At 36.9% G+C, this 20,937-nt stretch overlaps 1 protein-coding gene across 1 annotated transcript in view; it reads right to left on the minus strand.

Moving 5' to 3' along the window:
- Positions 1–165: 165 nt before the first annotated feature.
- AK9 (adenylate kinase 9) overlaps positions 166–20,937 on the minus strand; it is a 70,698-nt gene continuing 49,926 nt past the window's right edge. The window contains exons 23-35 of the mRNA XM_010561676.1: positions 18,736–18,798; positions 17,741–17,947; positions 15,399–15,617; positions 11,986–12,199; positions 10,843–11,044; positions 9,538–9,684; positions 7,742–7,962; positions 6,331–6,527; positions 5,639–5,808; positions 4,811–4,909; positions 4,047–4,149; positions 3,372–3,486; positions 166–368 (exon numbers count right to left, since the gene is read on the minus strand). Of these exons, the coding sequence (XP_010559978.1) occupies positions 166–368; positions 3,372–3,486; positions 4,047–4,149; positions 4,811–4,909; positions 5,639–5,808; positions 6,331–6,527; positions 7,742–7,962; positions 9,538–9,684; positions 10,843–11,044; positions 11,986–12,199; positions 15,399–15,617; positions 17,741–17,947; positions 18,736–18,798 (2,160 nt within the window). The remainder of the gene's footprint in view (positions 369–3,371; positions 3,487–4,046; positions 4,150–4,810; positions 4,910–5,638; positions 5,809–6,330; positions 6,528–7,741; positions 7,963–9,537; positions 9,685–10,842; positions 11,045–11,985; positions 12,200–15,398; positions 15,618–17,740; positions 17,948–18,735; positions 18,799–20,937) is intronic.

Raw genomic sequence — 20,937 nt, forward strand, 5'->3', positions numbered from 1 at the left:
GCCGTAACAAACGTGCAGCGAAGGCGCCACTTCAGGGAAGAGGTTTTAATTTTCAGATGTCGTGGTTAAGCGACCCGGCCGAGAAAGCGTGGTGCCGTTCCCCGGCCGCCGGCGTTAACCGAAGGCAGACCCGTGGGGCGGGAAGGACGAAGCACGCAGCCCGCGCTACGGGAAACCGGGGCCGGCGTCTTTCAGGGCGAGAAAAGCCTGCAGGTTGCCGTCAAAACCCGGGGGCCTGGCCCGCGGCTGGCGGTAGGGCCCCGCCATGGCCGCCCCCAGGTAGGGGAGGAGGCGGCAGTGCTCCACGAACCGCGCCAGCTTCCTCTGGTACCGCTGCCGCGCCGGCTGCGAGCTCCGGGGGTTGTGCGCTGCGAGAAGGGAAGGAGTAGTTTAGTGTCCCCTCTTATCTTGGGGGGATTACGTCAGAGAAAGCGAAAAAGGGGTCAAGCCCACGCCCCATGTTTTCGTCCTTGGTGCCGTGGGCCGTGCCCGTCGATGCCAAAGCAACAAGTGGAGCCTGGTAACTCAGAAGTCCCTAACGCCACAAGGGTAGCCATGCTCGGAAAGGTGGAGGCTTTTGTAAGCAAAGAAAGAACAAAGCTACGCTCGGCTGCCTCAGCTTCCCGCTCCCCGGGGCCGTGAGGGGCCAGTGGTGCCACGGGCAGCGACGGACGGGGGTAACGGGGTGCACAGCCCGCACCAGTGGCCCGGCATGGCTGGCGATGGGGCTGTGGCGTCCTTGGCACGAGTGTTCTGTGACCTGAATGCTTTGTCCCGTAAAATATTGGGAGCTGACTGATAGTTCAGAGGAGGAAGGAAATGTGGAGACCAAGAACTTTGTAAGGAAGATGGCGTTGTTTCTTTTCTTTCTCACTTCTCCGCTCGAAGCCCTGTTTTGGCGTACGTTAGTATTGAGTGCCAATCCTCAGAGCATTCTTTATAATTCTAATTGTTACAGTGAGGCAAAGGAGAAGGAGTGATTTAAGACACCCAAATCACAACACTTTTTTTCCTGTGGATGGTACTTCATATCTCATTACAAAACTGGACAGCATGAAGAACTACGCTATCAGACACTTCAGCCCACTAGCTTTAAATTATAGACAACTGCATTTAACAGCTTCTGAGTGATTTTTCAAGCATAGCTATATGTAGAGCTCTTACAGGAGTCAAGTTTGAAGGGCACTAAATCACTCTAGTGATGTATGGTTTCATATTCTCTTTCTTTCCGGGACTAAGTCTCCTGCATTTATGATTGATCGCCTGTACCTTCTCTTCTCAGATACTGAAAGCAATCCAGTATTGTTAGAAAAGCTGCAGGAGCAACTAAGCCACTGTTTCTTGTCCCCTATTTAAATGTGAGATTAGAGGGTAACATAAGTTGGAGATGAGAAAGTCTTACTTCAGATAGAAACGGGATGTAAAAAATTTCCAAGGGACCACAATGTGAGGCACTTGGATCAAGTTTTTGATCAAGGATGGCATGACTACTCTGAAGAGACACACAATAATAAATAATGCTGTATTTCCAAGGGAGATTTTTCAGTGTACTGGAATGCTGTATCTTAAAGTTGGAAGCAGTTCTACCCAGCGTTAGAAAAAGATAACTTGTTTTCCAGGATTCCTGTGGTCAAACTGTTTGTCACTGCATGAGGAGAAGAGATTTGTGCACTTGCATAACCTCTCCAGTTCATCATCCGGTGCTAATAATGATTTAATGATGCAATATAGGAGCAAAGCATCCCTAGCATGGACATCATTACGTTAGCAAAGCTGTGCTAACAATAGAATGAAAACAGCCTTTGTGGGTGAAACAAACTACAGTATAAAAGCAGTTTTGCTGGCTTAAGAACTGTACATTTATACAGGGGCTTATCATGTGCCGACACTGTTCAGTGGTCTTCCTTAACAAAGCTATGCTAGCAAAAATCTGCGATAGTCCAAGAAAATGCTGGAGGGCTCTGGAAACTGCATGAGGAAACACAGGATGTGAAGAACTTTAGACAAATAATAAAGATTGCCATTATCTAGAAGAATAAGTAAAAAATTTGAAATAACAAAAGGCAAGGTAAAGTTCAGCCACTGAACAGATTGGCTTATAAAAGGCAAAACTCGTGGGCTGAAGTGGCAGTTTTGCTCCAGAAATCTCCAGCAGTACTGGAAACCAGACCAAAGCTGCAGCAGAGCTGCAAACTAGGTTGAAATCCTGAAAGCTGGCACTATTTAGCTGATTGCAAACTATTAAAGATTATTGGCTGCAGCTGCTATCTTGGACTCCAAAAAAACCAAACAAGCAAAATTTCTAAAAAATAGCAAATATGAACACAGAAGACAAAGCTTGAGGAACTTTCCTCAGTGGAGTAGTCCTAATCTTTGGTAGCTCCATGAGATGTTTTACTTTATCATTATTTTGTGGGCTGAGTACAAACCACCTAATTTTAATTATGGACTGTTTATCTTTGTTACGGAAAAGTAAGGTGGTCGACTGGACTGTGGATTAAATAATAAAAAGAAGTTAAATGTAATCAACATACTGATACTCTGAACCACATTAATATTCAGATCTTCCCAGAAAATTTCACAAATAAGCAGGCTGATAAATAACATTTCATTTCTCTGTGCTAAAACCTTAAAAATCTAATTAAATCTGCATGGACATCTCTTCTTCCGTACTGTGTAACTTAGTGTGTCAGTACTGAGCCCATGCTAAAGAAGAGCTTTTTTGAAAATGACAGGTGTTCTATGTGCACTTAAGCTGTTTTTCAATACAAAAATACAAACAGACCTCTCATTTACTTATGTAGCTGATGTGTTGTTGGAGATGTGTATGATCAGAAATTTGTCTTCATGTTATCTGCAAAGCAAGGTTTGTTAATAAGTTTTACTTGACCACCTGATACAGTTGAAAAAAGGCAAGCATTCAGGCACCTAAACCATTCCTCAGATAGTATTTCAGCAGCCTTTTATTACAGTAATTTTAGTTAATTTTAAAGGCAACTCAGGTTGTCTATGACTAGTTTAAAATGTAGTACCACCTAGATTATAACATTTTACTTTCTGTTTAAAAACTCCAACAAAGCATGTTAGAAATTTTTTCAAGGCCTTCAGGTTGTTGGTGATAAAATGTCATTAAAGTCTCGTGACTTGTGAGAGATCACTTACCTATCAACCTATCCTATTAACCTTATTTTCCTCCCTGGTCCTTACACACTGCCAAGAAACTTGGCTGTGTGTACTTAAATTGGTATATAACAGTATTTTTCCAAGGTGGACCTAAGAAAACTACACAAATTGCTTGTCAATGTTATATCAGACGATCGACTGCATTTATGTAATTAGTTATTTTTATAGCATATTATTTTATACACTACCTTTTAAGTGGCAGGCGACAAACAGCAGAGCGGTTTTTTTTACACTTAGGAATGGAAACTTCGGCTTTAAGCAGCCTACTTCATTCAGAGCTTTTATTAGAGAAGTTGCTACTCCCTAAAGAAAGAAAACAGTTTTAACAGACCATTACAGAAATCTTCAACGAAGATATATTTAAAGCCTGATCCTGTTGTCATGCAAATCTAACAATATAGGATGATACCTAAGTTGGTGAATTGTAGAAGATAACAAATAATATAAAATAGGGAGGAAAGTGACCATGAATCATTTTTTATTTCATATTCATGTCTCAAAATGTAACCAACTATCCTTAAATGATTCCAGATAGGCTTGTGTCTGTCCTGGTGTTAAAAATCAAAGTAAAATGTAATCTTGGAAGATACGATAATCAAAAGAGTCAGAAAATCCATCATATAATATTGCAGTTTATTATTCTCCTCTGATGGTCTTTCTTGTATTTTTTCCATTAAAGCTACAAATATCTGTTCTTTTAAAGCTTTAAAACAATTCCTCTCAATTGCAAGTACACAGTTTTCAATTTAATATAATCCCATTAATAAACAAAAGATTCATATTGCATTAAAAATGAAATAAACTGGGTGGGATATACTATACATTGCAAAATCGTGTTTTAAAATAGAAAAGCAAAAACTGGCCTGTTCAAGGTATCCAGCCAAAGGAAGTGCAGTGAGGGGTATTGGCTCCTTTATTGGAGGGAGTTTATGTGGAAGCTTCAGATTCCAGTACTTCTCTGGTAACCTAAGCAGGTAAAAAGTAAGCACTTTTAAGATGTTGTTGTGGTTTAACCTCAGCCAGCAGCTAGGCACCATGCAGCTGCTTGCTCACTCCTCCCCCACCCAGTGGGATGGGGAGGAGAATTGAAAAGAACAAGTAAAACTCAGGGGTTGAGATAAGAACAGTTTAATAACTAAAGTAAAATAAAATATAATAATAATAATAATAAAAAGGAATATTAAGAAAAAAAAAAGAAAAATAAAACCCAAGAAAAGACAAGTGATGCACAATGCAATAGCTCACCAACAACTGACCGATGCCTGAGCAGTGATCCGCCCCTCCCGGCCAACTCCCCCCCCAGTTTATATACGGAGCATGACGTTCTATGGTATGGAATATCCCTTTGGCTAGTTCAGGTCAGTGGTCCTGGCCATGCTCCCTCCCAGCTTCTTGTGCACCTGCTCGCTGGCAGAGCATGGGAAACTGAAAAATCCTTGACTTAGGATAGGTGCTATTATTTAGCAACAACTAAAACATCAGTGTGTTATCAACATTATTTTCACACTAAATCTAAAACACACTGTACCAGCTACTAAAAAGAAACTTAACTCTATCCCAGCTGAAACCAGGACAGATGTATAAACTGTGACATGATTAAAGATTAAAATACAGTTAGTATATTCACCTCATAAACTTCAGAAGTTTTTCTTCACTTTCAAAAATATATACCTTATCTTGATATTTTGCTGCATACTCGATGTTGCCAGGCACCAAAGCTTCATATCTGAAGAGACGGGGCAAGAACAACTACTGATTCACAAGAAATGTAAAACATTTGGGCGGTGTAAATTCATGAGCTACTGAGAGCCTTCTGGTATTTTAGCAAGTACAGGAACTACAAAAAAGTAGCAATTGGATCATCCAATTTTCTACCATGTGACTGACAGTTACAAGGCTCAAAATCTGAGAGAGTCTGCCTCAAAATCTGCTTAGTAAGCAGCTTTTATAGTGCTTCTTTAGAGCTCCTCTAGTTAAAATGCCAATCGTAGTTGTTCAGCAGATTAAGAAGGGACAGCATAGAATTGACTATTATGGTTCTACCTTGCTGAGAAATTCCTGCACACTGAGGAAATCAGTGGGACTTTATGGTAGAGCTTTATGGATCTCTTATAAAAATCATAGTAGCTAGTCTTGCATTTACTAAGGTTTTGTGAGATTTGTTTGAACTTTTGAAGACTTATGATAGAGAAAACTCAAACTATATCTGAGGAGTCTTCATCATAAAAGACAGTAAACCAGCAGAGATCCTTGTGGAACCTGTAGCCATATGAGTTTCAAAAGGTGATTTTACATTGATTTCCAAAGCCACAGGCACAACATAGAGATTTGTAATTGCTTTTCCTGTCCAAGTCCTGAACACTATTAAAAAGTACTTTGGAAGTGTTTCCTCATTAATATGTTAATATAGGACACATAGTCTGTAATTCAGATTATGAAAACTGCAGTGATGTACCTCTGTTTTCCATCTAGGTAAGTGACTGGACAATATCCCTGCATTTCAGCACTTATAGGGAATAAGGCCTTCACTTCTGCCGCCGTCAGTTTCTCTGGTAGCTTATCTGGGGGTGGGAGAGGGTGAGGTGCCAGTGGTGGCACATAAACCTCTGGTCTGCTCAAGAATTTCTGTACAAAAATAAATTAGATGTTTTTATAATGAAAGAAGCACTGTAAGACTGTTAGTCAAACTCCAGAGGACTGGCTCACACAATTTAGATACTTGTTTCTTCTACAACACCTTAGTGTGGTGGCACTGCTGCTGCTTTCGGCTAAGTAATTTCTTTTCCAACCCACTCTCAGTTGAAGTCATCACTGTCCGCCCACCGTCCATCACTATCCATTGCTATCATTAGCCACTGTCTACCTCCAGTCTCCCCAAAACAGATGGAGAAAGGAGGAAATGGTTGTTTTAAAATGAATGTTTTATCTATGACAATTTGTTAGAGGAGATTTGGTTTGAATGGACTCTGCTGCATTTTGTCGGCCTAGATGTTTGATAGCAGAAGTACACAGAACAAAAGCTTGAATACTAACAACGCTAGTCTAATTCAGATTACATATTGCTTGTTTCTGTATGGAATCAAAGAATCTAAGCAACAATGTTCCCTCTTCCCGTAATCGCCTCCCAACCTGCTTTTTGACACTTACGTCCAGTTCTTCCTGTGAAGCCATTTTGTAATAGTGTCCTCGGAATTCTGCAGCAAACTGCAATGATGACATTACAGAGCAGTCAACCAGTTCACCCTTTTCTGCAAGGCTGACGGGACAGTACTGTCCAAACTCCCCCAGCCGATACTGCAGCTCTTCAGGAGTGATACATAAATCAGCAATGCCAGCTGCTTTTCCTGTTAATAAAAGCAATTAATGATAATGTTTTATTAATGAAAGACATAGAAACATCAAACATTTCTATTCAGAAATGTTACAGTTTAGAAGTTGTTATAATTCATCGTGTGAAAGTTACATGAAATAATGAGACTTAAAATAGCAGGTTTTTGTAGATTGATACTACAATGAAGTTGCAACCCGTTTTACCAATTAATTTTGATAACATTTTTCTAGCACTTAAACAATATAATAATTATTAATTATGTGGGATCCTTTGCATGCTTAACTTATTAGTCTGTTTTCCCTGGGACAGTTTTATTTACAATTTATTATTTTATTCCTTTGCGTTGCTAAGGAACATTTCAGCTATTATTTTATTTCTTTACACTGCTGAAGAAGAGTACAAGGTGTGATGAAAGCCTCCCCTTTATTCATCCATGTCTTGCAAATGCTACAGTCTATCTGGATGAAATATATTCAAAATCTTGAATAAAATGTCATATAAAATCCAAACCATTTAAAAATTGTGCTTTTCAAGACTGATGTGAAAAAGTTAAATGTATTTACATTTTTTTTGGCTTATGACTTCAATTTTTAAGAAGGGTGCAGCCACAGACATGTAAAAGTTAAAACCAAAAGGTGGGTATAAGATAAGGAAGTCTGTTTGCCCTTCAGAGGAATTCTAGTTAAACTGTACAGGCATGTTTAAAAAGGCATATTTAATCCTGACCAGAGCTGACACACCAAAATGCAAGCGGGAACCGTGTCATTTTAGACTAAAGCGTTTTTCCTCCCACAGCACAAAAATTAACTTAGATGGCATATTTAACCTTAATTCTGATTTTATAATTAACATTTTCCCCCTCCTTCCCTCTTCCTCCACTGACGCTTAAGCGAAACTGCAAGTCATTGTTCCCATTGCATACTTTGGCTTCCCTTTGTGATTTATCACCCAATGTTGAGGAATCTGCTGTGGCCCTTGAGATCTCTGATGTCTTTCAGCTGTATTCTGTTACCCTGTTCTTTGGAGGATGTCCTGTAGTTGGTTTTTTCTTCGCTCTCTTCAAGAGATCTTTTCAAGATCTCTGCAGATGAGATCAAAGAATTTGAGGGTATGTATGTGCCCAAGAATTAGCTTCAACCAAAGCAAGTTGAAGTTGAAATGCAGTCATTACATTGCAGCTTCTTAAAGAAATGAATATTATTCTGAGAAACTTTGTTTTTCTTTTACCTTCTTTTACTCTTTCCAGGTATATCTGGATTTCTTTAACAACCACTTGAACTTCCTGCAGTACTTTGTTCCAGATCCACCACTTGCTCTGACAGGCATCAATCACACACCAGTTCTGATGCTCCTTCTTATAGTAAGTCCTAATTGCATCAATGTGCTGTTTATAGCAGGAATTTTTAATAGCTAGAATCTGTGAGCTGTCATGTTCAGGGTAGGGAGGTCTGAAGAAAATGAAAAATAAAAGTCTGAAGGTTAGATCATTTCACTGAATTTCAGATGTAAATTCTAGAATTCACTTTAAGTCCTTTTTACAAAATTCTGCTTATTTGACACTGTAGAACATATTTGAGAAATGCAACTTTCTTATTAAGAATATTACCAGTTACATATGAAAAGCAGCATACTTCTGATCAGACAGTTATGTTGAGAAACAAACAAAACTTTTGCTATTAATGTCCTAAATACAACTCAATAATTTTGTAAAGGATTTGGAATGTATCATCACATATTAACTAACACACATGACCAATACACCATTAAATGGTACCCTAGACAAAATGCTATGAGACTTTAAAATGGAAGTCAACCATTTATTGAAAAACAGGCTTAATTTTGAATTATGCTGTTTGAAGTCAAGAAGTAGCCATAATCCTTGAATACATTTTGAAAACTGTCTGTCATATTTTGATATACATAAATGAAAATAATCCATCTGACCTCTAAAAATACTATGCAAGACCAGAAGAGATATTTTGACTAGAGCATAGAAGCATTTCCTGTTCTGGTTCTTAATTTAAGTGATGCCAAAAAAAAATATAAACTTCTGTTTTAATAGGATTAATTTCTCTGTAAGTTGTACCTTTCAGAAATATCTGATATTGCACATTTGATTTGTATTTAAGCCTATGAAATATAATTAGTTTGGTATTTAAAATGAAAAATTTAAAGGAAATACTTTCAAAAAGACAGCATTAATTTAATTTTTTGCAATGCAAATTGCCTTTAAGCTTTCAGTAAACAATTAAGCATTGTACTGATTCCTTGATAAAAAGAAAGAGACAAAATGAAAGAGACATGCAATTATGCTCTCTGGAACTTCTTAGAAACACTTCCTCTAATGAGAACCAGGTTCTTATACAATTAAATTTTAAGGTGAATGTTCTGTTCTTTTTAATTCTCTGTCTGTTTATAAACTACTTACTGCCTTTCCTCAAAAACAACCAACAGCTCTTTAAACAGAATATTTATCTCCTTAGAAAAACAAAGGAGAAGGGAGCGAGCTGAATTGAAATGTTTAGATGAGTAACTCATGAATTGTATACATTATTAAAATATACATTAGTTCCATCTTTTGAAAAGAACTCCAATTAAAACTTACAAGAGAGCTTATTAGATGAAGTATCAATTTCCTTTATGATGATAATAATTGAATTGATGAATAATAAACTTCAGCAGCAGAGTGAACTACTAACACTTCTGATGCACGATTTCGTTAAAACCAGTTTAACTAAGCAGTGGGTGCACAGCATTGCACATCTGTGACCTCAGTCATGCAATTAGGGGATCTGGCCAGAGAATGCCACAAATTCCTTATGTCTCCATTTCTGGTCTACGGAAATCAAAGCATTAGAATGTAGAGAGACTGGTGCCCATGTCTTTTCATACATGGAGTTCAGAAACAGCTGGGTTATGGACCAGCTTAGATGCAGCCTCTCTGGGTATAGCCCTGAGGCACATAAATAGAGAAATGACAATATAATGTGGATAAAAATATTGCTGTCAGGGAGTATCACTACCTGTTCGTGCTTTCCTTATCCAACAGTGCTCTTCTGAACACTTCCTTTGCATCCATTTCCAATTCAAAGATTTTCACTGGAATAATCCTAGCTGATTCCAGGAGGTTTACTTGTTTTCTTGTTACAGGATATCCATCAATTATAACTCTGCATACAAACAGAAACAGAAAGATGGTTTTCCTAAGAAGTCAGTTTCTAATTAACCATTAAGACTATGTGTATTCCTAGCACATTCTCAATGGAGACAAAGGTCTACACCCATGCCATGAAGTTTTTGCTGCTCTGACTTGATAGACACAGTCTTCACTGCTAAGAATTTATAATAAAATAAAAAAAAAAAATCAAGTAGATAGAATAAGAAATAGTAAAGACTAAAGGAAATACACAAAGGGCTGAAGGTATAGAAATGTAAGTGGATGACTCTGAGTTATAAAAATGGTGGACTTTAAAATTCTGACACATCAATCATTCAGAAACATAATTTTAGCTATGGGAAATCTCCATATGTATTGGGAGAAGTAGTTTGCAAAGTGAAAAGTAAAATGATTTACAGTACTTGAAGAGTTTTTTAAATCATATTGAAAAAGAAATGCTTTTCACATATTAGGCAATACTGGGGCTAAATATACTGAAACAATATTCCAGTATTTAACATGAAAGAAAAGTTGAAAGAATTCTGATCTCAAGCTCAAATAACTTTCAGAGATTATTCCAGAATTGCCTTTCCCTGTAACAATTCTCCTTTTTTTGGGGAGAGGAGTTGAGTGTCATGAAATCATGATCACGAAGCTTTTAAAGTCTGCCCAGTTTGGAAGGTGTTTCAGTGGTGGAGAAAGAGCCTAGGAAATCAGGATCACATATGAATGAGGTGGAAAGACTCACTGGTTTCAGTTCCTCCTTAATAACTTCGGTTGTTAACAAAACCAGAAAAAACCCTGAGTACTGAACCAGTCTGCATGACCAAAGAGAATCAAATGTGCCCAGGTTGGTGCTGGAGTTGGTATAAGAGAGATAAAATAGTAGTTCTCAAAGGATAGTAGAAAATACTGCTTTATTGACTGAAAATAAAAGGTAACTTTCATAAAGCATATTACTTGGATTTACTGGAATATACTTACTTGAAAATTGCAGAAAATTATGCTTCAGTCTGGTGAAGAACCTCATTTTGTATGGATTATTTTCTTAATGCATAAACCACTGATGTGTTTTAGTGAAATCATTTTACAGTGATAACATGGGAATCACTGCCTATGAAGGGACTGGCATGTCTTGAAAAAAACCCTGAAACCCAAACAAGACTCTTACCCGGTGGTATTACACACGTGATTCATCAGAGCCACATCAAGAGCCTGGATGGCCAGTTCGTCGGGTACGGTCAGTCCTTTGTGAAGATGCCACTTTAACAGAAGTGCCAACTCACTCTCCGGCTGATTGTTTAACACTAGCCGTATGGCATCTCCCATACTCAGGCGCAGTAACCCATATACACTTGCAAATTTCTTGGCAACTGCAAAACATTTTGATTTCAACACACGACTTTTATGTAAGCAACATCACAAACTAGCAGTCTGTTAAAGTATGTCCTTAATCTTAGAAGCTAACTGCTCAGCTCGTTCCCTGGGTCATTGCCAATGCATAATCTTGGTAAGTGGGTGCCTAACCTTGCTTAGGCCCCTAAAGGGCCCAAACCTTTGCATACATGCAGAGCATGCCCAATGCGCTAACAGCGTTCCATTCAGCACAAACCTCAGCAACAATAGTCAATATTATTACAAAATATCTTAGAAAATATGCTTCCACTGCTGCCTCTTTTACAGAACAGCCTAGCAGTTAGATCATATATCCAGGAAATGGGAAAAATGGTTAAAAATCCCTCCTTAATACAGGAGAATTTGAACCTGTCTCTTCTTTTTCTAACACCCTATTCTAATCATTAGGCTACGGTGTAAGCTGATTTTTTTCCTCCTCCAGTTAAAGGCAGAGACCTGTGAATTGAAAGAGTTGTAGAGAAAGAAGGAGAGGGGAGAAAGACAGAAATCTTGGTTTTTTTAGTCTAGAAGTTTGGAAACAGACTGGGGAATGTGGAGTTTTGGGTTCTGGTCCTTGATCCTAGGAATACTTCTTTGTTTTACATTAGATCATATTGACTGAAAGAAATAAGAAACAATTAGAAAAGAATCAGAAATAATAGTGTAAGTCTGGATTTTCTAAGTGCCAGTCCAGGTCACTAACTTCTTAAGAAGCTGGGGTAAAATTCAGATGGACAATGCATAAATATCTGACTGTAAAATGAGACACTAGAGAATGTAAGTAAAGGATTCTATGCTCAGCAAGAAGAGCAGGAAGCTCAACAATATTAATGGTTTATGATTTTTTAATAGCAGTAATGACAGATACAGCTTCAGTCATTAGATAATGTTTTGCTTTATAGATAATACGGGCTCCTACCTGTAGTCTTTCCAGATTTTGGAGGTCCCACAATTGCAATCTTAACTGGCACAGCTGGTTTAGGTTTTGACTGACGAATATATTTGATGGGATTTTTCATAAATGTTTCTTTATTTTCTTTACTTGAAAAGAAATAAATGTATTGTCGATGGATTACAGGAAAGACTGTGTTTCCATGGCTTTGTTGTGGCTTGATTACATCTCCTTCACTTAGCTGTAGCATATATAAAATGGAAGCAGTTGATTAGGTTTGACAAAGCCTCCTCTCCCTCCATCCTAAAGAAGGGGCTTTATAGGCAGGTAGAGGAGTACCAACTGTATGAAACAAACCATCACAGCATTCTGAAATTCATACATATGGACATAATATATTGTCCGAGTCTGAGGAACTTCCATACATACACAATTCTTGTACAAAAAGATGAAGCAAACATTGAAGAAAGAATATTCACTGTTTCCAGTAGGTGGTACCATAACACTTTCTGTCTGTCAAGAGAGTGTAGTCAGAGGTATAACATAATACTTCTTTTAATTTTCAAAGAATAAAGAAAATAATTTTATTCCTCTGTGAATTAAAACCACTTATCTGCCTGACAGTAGAAGATACACTGAGAATATTGTATTCAGCAGAAGTCATGCACAAATGAAGAAAACAGAAAAGAGTATCAATACTTCATTGTGGTGAAGTGTAAAACCACAACAAGGCAAGTCAAAAAAGCTTTTAGTAAAATACATAGACACTGCTGATGAAATCTTTTCAAACACATCAGACAGCCCAGTAGAAAGTCTGTAGTGTTGGTGCATCATTGAGATGTATGAGGAGCACTAATGGCAGAAATGGTCATTGCAGAAATACTAAATTAATTCCTTGCACCACTGTTCACTATGGAAGAACTTGGTGTATGTCTCTGTTGCAGCCCTTCTTGGAGGAACTGCCTTAAAGTGTCAATAAAAGATGTTTTAAAACAATGTGTTGACATCTGTAGAAAAAATTGCCCAGACCAGATGGCATTCACCTCACAGTTCTAAAGGGACTCGGAAGTGAAATTTTTACTGACTAATGTGTAACCTATTGCTTACGTTGGCCTTCCTTCCACAAAAAAGGAAGGTGGAGAAAGTGACTGTTTTTTGAAAAGGCCTTCAGGATGGATCCTGGCAAACATAGTCCAGTAAATCTGACCCTGTACTGAGTAAATTGAAATATATTAAGGAAAAAAACAGTAGTTACAGGCATACATATGAACTAATGGGGAAGAGTCAACTCAGCTTCTGGTAGAGAGAAATCATACTTCACAAATCTATTAGTATTCTTTGAAGGCGTCAGTAAATATATATAGATAAGTTGATCTGGTTGTTACAGTAAGAGATGAGGCTGTTCTACTGCGTGGCGTTACCTTGCCGGAGCCTTCTCTGATTCTTAGGTTCCTATTCCTGCATCAAGTCATTTTGGGGTGCTTGCCCTCAATTTGTAAGATGTCAGGAGTCTGTTCTACTGTATATCTGCTCCCATTCCTCCCTCAGCTCATCACTTTTATTCTCTGCTTATCTAATCAGTTGCATAACTCCTTCCCTTTCCCCCAAATTTAATCTAAAAGTAATTGGCATATACTCTATCTGCCTTTCTACAAAAAACCCCTCCAGTCCTTAATCAATTTCATCATTTCTATTATATCCTAAAATACCCTCAAAATGATCCTATTTCCCTTTCCTTATTGTCAGCACATGCATTTCTACTGTCAGCACACCACTCTGATTTTATCTAATAGCTTTCTATGACTTCTTTCTTCTAACTGAATTGTACTTTTTGGTTGGTAAAAAACCCCTATACAGCATGAATGAATGAATTGGAGAGATGGAATGACAAAAATGTAGTGAAGTCTAATAGAACAAAGTGCAAGGTCTAGCATGTAGGGACTAAAAAGAATTTCACATATAAGCTAGGGTTCAGTAATTGGAAATGACAGAAGAGAAGAAATATCTACTTCTATTAATATGTCCCTAGATTACTAGATGCCAATCTGATGCAGCCATAGAAAAGGCAATTCTGATCCTAAAACATTTTAAGTAAGTATTTTGATTATACAAAGCTATAATAAGAGCTGATCTGTGTACAATTCTGATTGCCAAGATTAAAGAAAGATAAACATAATCTGGAACAGGTGAAGACTCAACATGATGACTATACAAAAGGGAATAAAAGTTACTTGATTAATTAGTGTAGTAAAATAAAGGCCAAAATATGTTTCCTTCAGGAAATTCCTATTTCCTGTATCTTGTTCACTGTTTGGTTGGTTTTTTTACCCTCTTTTTTATTTCTGGTTTACTTACAATCCAACCTGCTTTTATTTCTAGCATTAAAACCAAAAATTTACCCACTAACATTTCACTTGCTACCTATAAAACTGTATTAGCTCACTTTTGGGGATAGACGTTGTGGACACATATTTAGCTAACGATCGCAAGAGCATTTCAGATGCCTTTAGAAGACCTTGAACAGAATAAACAAGAAGACAAAAAAAGAAAGATGCCAATTAGAAGAACACAGGTGCGCATTCCACGATAAAGGGAACTTGGCACAAAGAACCTCAATTCGGGGGTTTATCTTGATCAAATAGACTGAGACAAGTTTTGCATGTTTTAGTTGGTATAACCAATTATGTCCTATGTTTATGCGCGTGTACAGAGTTGATATAACCAATCATATTTTATGCTTGTGCGCATGTACAGTGACTTTGCAGAATATATGATTATAAATATGTGTGTGTTTTAGCAATAAACGTCGTCTGCTTTCAACTTTACAGGCATCCGTTTATTTCTACCTCCTGCAAGACAATGAGTACTTTCTGCCCTCAACTTTCCAGATCTCTAGTAAAATACTATGGAGTTAGATTTGTTGCTCTTCAACATTTGTAAATTTTGACAACACAGAATTTTTGGTGATTAATTGCCTACATTTAACATTTTTGGTTTACTTTTTTGTCACTGCTATGGTTGGTGGCCACCTGTGTGGCTTCTTACAGATTCAAAACCCAAATCCTTTCAGTTTGTTTTCACTGCTTCTGGAAGGCTTTAAGACCTCTGTTGTCCTGTGTTTTGTAGATCATTAAGAATTAGGCATTTCCTTCTGATTTGGTGATACCTTTAATTGTGTTGCTAATGCTAATGTAACAGATTTTACTAAATGCCTCTCAGCCTTAATTTAGCTGCAAGAATTTTGTGACTAACACTTCTTATTATCAATGCTTGCTGTATTTTGTGTATATTCAGTGGTGTAGTTTTGATTCAGTAATGTAGTTTTCATTAAATATTTCTGGTATTAGTTGCTACTGTCTGATAATTTTTTTTTAATGTGAAATACATTTTTTAAAAGTATTACTTATTGAAAATATTCTTCAGCTATTTAAGAACATTACCTTGATTGGGTCCCACTGACCAAAAGAACTTGGAAATTTATACGAGAAAACTAGCATCTTATGTGCAAGTGGCAAACTTATTGGGTAACATTTCTCAAAAATGCTTCCACGATTTTCCATTAGAGAATTCAGCTTGCTATATATTTGGTAGCATACGATGTGAGGCTTCCGTCCTCCATTGATCTCAATTTGTGGTATTAACAATTTTTCAAGTTCTTCCTGGTTAATGAAAACATAACGAAATATTAGAATCATAAACATGATCAGATTTTTAATAATGACTGACAGCAAGATTTTCTGTGAACTATCAAGGATTTCTTGAGCATGTTCTCAGTCACAGTAAATCAGCAAAATTTGATTTGAGATGAGGATTGGTCTTCCTGCCCATTGAAGTTTAAATTACCCAGCCTATATTAATATAACACTACATTAAAAAAAAGGACAATTTGACAGTTAACTTTGAGGAATCAACTGTGATAAAGCTAAAGCTTGAGAAGTATTTTTTATTTAAAAAATAATCAAATATCATTCTTTCCCTACTCCAAACAATTTAGGATGGCATATTTAATTGCTTTCTAAAAATCTTGCTGCTCTGTGGTGACTTCTTATTCCCCAGCTTATTCAGGTAAAATATAAAACCAATCCATCTTCTGCAGAGTTTTTTGTAGCGACCTAAGACTTTTAGAATGCTGCTGTGTTTTAATGTTGTCATTTAGTTTTCCATAAAAGACCAAGATTCCATAATGTCAAAGAAGACAAACAATTAAAGAATCAGAGAACAATAAAGAAGAGTCTTGAATAATGAATCAAAAATAGTAAATTATTTAAAGTTATTCATAAAGGCATAAATGTTCTTGGAATTAAAAAAATAATGGGAAAAATACTGAGTAAGCTGTAACTAGGGGACATTAGTAGTATCTAGTCCCAATATGTAATTCTATTGTATGATACTACTTCTGTGTAATTCCTCAACTTACATTTAATATCTATATAGATTCACAGTCTTGGATCTTTCCACTTACTATCATAAGCAGAACTCAATATATAACAAATTCTAAAACACTAGTCACCTCTATGGTCACTGAGATTTATGTACTTCTTGAGAGAAACAAAAGTTGCTGACTCTTAATTGCTTGTTCCTTTTCTGATCAAGTTTTCATCAGTTTACTAATGCAACAAATTATATGCTCCCAAATGAGAGAGAGGAAAATGCTCCATGAGCTACAGTATTCCACTAGCTTTAACTTGAAACGTATTGTTCACATAAAGAGCTAAGTTTGTTCCTGGGATTTCTTGTTTATTGTCTCTTGTGAGCCTTATCCTAAATTCTTTCCAATTCTATTTTGCAAATTCAGTTTATACTCAGGAAAGTGAAATTGGCAACAAGCTTCATTCAGAACCCCTAAAATTATTTTTGTGATTATCATTGGGATACATGATTATATGCATTGAATAGTTCAATAAAATTATGACATTTTACAGTCACTTTTGAAAGTTGAATGTAGTTTCAATTCACCTTCTTCCAAATTTAATGGAAAGGTGAATCTTTGAGCACAAAACAATCTTTCCCACACAGCTTACACTTCCTTGTAGTGCAAAGAATGTTAAGAGTTTACTCTTGATTCATCTGACATTTAATCCATTAACTATTATAATAAAGTGAACCTTGAATCAGTCACACTTATGGTGTTGGTAAAGGTTGGATTTATTTTGAAATCTTACATCTATGTCTTGGCTATCTACTTCTGTAAACTTTCTCTCTGGTCAGTGGGTAGAGTTTCTTCTAAATCATAATTAGTTTCCTCCTGAAGTAAGATACTTAGTTTACAGTAAACAAATGGCACCAATCTATTTATTGCCTTAGATGTGGGCATTAATGTTGCAGATATCTAAAGTTAGATGGGGTTACCTCGCCATAGGTAACTGCACTGATTTAAAGAAAATCATGTTACTAAGAACTGTATTAAAAAATTAGAGTTGTCTAATAAGAATTTTGCCTTAAAAATTATTTTGAAATACTGTTCATATACTTATGACTCTCTAGATTGGTTGCCTGCATCAACTGACCTAACAAAAAGGAAATAAGGACCCCAAGACTGGGTAGGTCTAGCCAAAAGTTTCCTTTGGGTCTCCCCCCCTCCCCAATATTAGTCTTATAAATTATATACTTTTTAAAGTACACGCCTTCTCACTACAGCCTTCATCTTGCTAACATATTTAGATCATGAGTACAGCAGCATGATTGTTTAAGCCCTATAACTTTTGAATTTGACAACTAAAATAAAACTCTTCTTGCATCATGTGATTATACAATTTAACAAAATAAGCAGTGGATTAGGTACCTGTACACCTTGTAAACTGTCTAGTTCTGAATCAAATTTTTCTGCAATTTCATTTTGTATGCGGTCAACAGCATCAATCTCCTGTTCTTCTTCAGCCTCTTCTTCTTCTTCTTCTAAAAACTCTTCTTCAAGTATAGCTTCAACATCTTCATTTTCATTCTCATCTTCCTCCTCAGTGGCTTCATAATGGTCCTTATTTGCTAAAGCCTATAAAAGTAAAATATTTTGTTGTTTCATGTCTATGATACAGATGTTTTCAAGGAACATATGGTATACTTGCATCTTTTAATTAGAAAATCATTAATTCAACAAAACCTCATTTTGGAGTATCCTTTATCGTAAGCAAAAATCTAGTAAATTCTAGAATCATATTTCAGAAGAAAATAGAGGTACTGCATACTACATACAGTGAAGCATTGTACCAGTTCCAAGAGTGCTTAAAAAACTGAAGTGCTACACTGCAGTTTTGATAAGAGGAGTATTTTTTCATACATAGTATTGTAGTTTGGCAGGACTTTGTTATAAGCAAGCTTATTAGCTGCAAGTGTAGGTGACAGAAGTTCATGAGCAGTCAAGTAGTACATTAATGCATTTATAAATATACTATGTAATTGAGTTTGGGCAGAAATCCTGGTACAGTCCTATTCTGGATCAACCATGGATTTGACATGGTACTTAAAACACATGCCTAATTGCAATTAGTGGGACTACTCTTATGCTTACAAATTCGATGCATAAAACACCTTTGTAAGTATTTTGCTGAATCGGAGCACATATTGAGAATTCTTTTAAAATTGTTTTTAGTGTTCATGAGTCAATAGTTTCTAAAACAATTTAAACATGTCAAATTATTTTTGAAAGTGGAAGTTTCTGACAGTCCATCACATTTTTACTATTCTACATTGCCCTGAAAACTGACTAAAAGCTCTAGAAATTTCCAAGATATGAATGCAAACACTTCTATTTAAAATCTTTTTATTAGCTTGTTTTCTTACCTCCTGTTTCTTTTGTTTTTTTTCTGCTAAAAGTTCTTCTCTTCTTCTAGCAATCCTCTCATCCTGTTAGTGAAAAAAGATGTAAGAAGACAATGATATTTGCTAATAAAAACTGTCCTCTGAGTATTGGTAATGTGACCTAGAATTAATGTTGTACTTTCCACCTAAAAACTCTGTTTCTAGTTGCTTCTAATGTTAAAAAATATTATCTCTGCGGCTTGAAATTTTGCAGACTAGATATACCTCTCTACTAGGTGAACATGTAAGTAAATTTTAGTAAAACTAACTTGGCAACTTCTGAGATTGATATTGGAGGGGGGAGGGGAAGTCTGTGATTCTGATCACACTGCAAATATAATATTTTTATTGGTAAGCTACAGAGTTTCTAAATTTATAGGTGGTCTCTGCCATTTGGCAAAGGGGCGACTGAGTGTAGTATTAAATGTGTGCTGTTCCCTATATCTGTTTAAAACTGCCCAATTTTGACCAAGTTATAAGCATTTGAAATATAGTCCCCCATACATACTCAGTCGATAAATGTCAAATACCTGATGGCTAAATCCTAACTCGGAAGTGATATGCAGAAGCATTCTACTTAAGGCCAGTGGGGTTGATGGGGATTCAACCTGTAATTGCTGTTCTTGCACACTCTAATGCTGTCACCTGAACTGAGATCAGAAAAACTGAGTATATCAACACTCAGGCAATAGTGCAATTTTAAAAATCCATGTTAACACCAAATGAAGTGGCCTGGATACCAGAGCATTCTAACCAGAGCAGCAAGAAACTCTGCACAGACTAATTTTCTCTACTTTTGTGACTAAACTCTGGTATTCCTGAACGACACGTCACTGCAGGTGTACTCCTTGCTCTCAGTATCCTGGTGCCAGCTTCTTTCAGTGGAGAAGGAGCCTCTAGGGTAGCATTCAAATGGTCTGTCTGCTTTTCCCAGACTCTCTGCATGTCCTCCAGCTTTAGTAACAGAAGGAGGGATAACAGTACACCCAGAAATGCTGCATTCTCACAGTACCATCTGACTTGCTCACCAACTGGATGCTATGGAAAAATACTCAATGTGTAACTAAAAACTATATTGCAATACACATAAGCAAAAATATCAAATTACCGTTACTCAGGAAATCCTGATTCTGATCTTTCCTTACTTCTTAATGCCTTTATCAATTTGTATCATTGTTCCGTGTATGTGTTTTAAATAGGAACCTCTTACTTTACTTTGTCATCAGGAGCCATACTGATGCTTACACCGTTCATTCAAGTTTGGACCCTAGGATCTGTAGCACAGGTATTTACCACTTGAATTATCAGAGTAACTGCTTAGAGGGTGAGCTTAGTACAGCAGTGTAGGCTGGTCACTAGAATGCACCTTTTCCAGCAAGACTTTCAACTTGCATCAGGAAGGACTAAATTGAAAAAATACTTTAACTCTCATGATTATATGCATTCTCAGAGCCAACATCTAGCACAAGCAGTTCAGAAAACTTACTGGCATCGTATAAGCCTTGTCCCAAATTCTGTTGTACTAACTTCCTGTGTGTCAGCTGCTCTGTAGTAACTTATGCTCAGACCTTTTCTGATAGTACATGTGAAGTACTTTATCTCACTTTTATAGAAAGCCAGGAACCTTGAATATATTGCATGTGCTGATTGTAAATGGCTGCATAGAGGTTTCAGGTTACTTCAAGTAACTTGTAACCTGTTCAGTAGTAGGCATAGCTTTGTTCGAATGGGAGACTGTGCAGCTGCAACAGCACTGAGAATGTGACTTAGTGCTACTACATTTCTGTGCAGAGTATCATAGTTGGAAACACAGACACATACACTGTACAGTACCTATGAAGTCAGCCTATGGGAGATGCAGATCAACTGAACAGCCCATGAGCAGGGAATCTGGGATGCAACAGCAATAACGTATTTCAGCTGTGTATTTGATTTTTTATGGCCATATTCACTCTCCATCTAGTTGCCTTTTGTCCAGGAGTTTCCAGATGCTGGCATTCTGTCAGACACTTTTCTTGGGCTGTGAGATATCTAAACTCCTGCATGAATTAATTGCACAGAGGAGGAAAGGAGCCCTAAATTATTTTTCGTTTCTGTGGTAAATCTAGGAATGCTGTGAATGTGTGGGGCTGTGTCTCCTGGCTCCCATATCTGTTTCTCTGGGTGCTCTTCACTGCTTTGGGA

Source organism: Haliaeetus leucocephalus, unplaced genomic scaffold, assembly GCF_000737465.1.
Source record: "Haliaeetus leucocephalus isolate CR32 unplaced genomic scaffold, Haliaeetus_leucocephalus-4.0 Scaffold149, whole genome shotgun sequence".
Taxonomy (NCBI): domain Eukaryota; kingdom Metazoa; phylum Chordata; class Aves; order Accipitriformes; family Accipitridae; genus Haliaeetus; species Haliaeetus leucocephalus.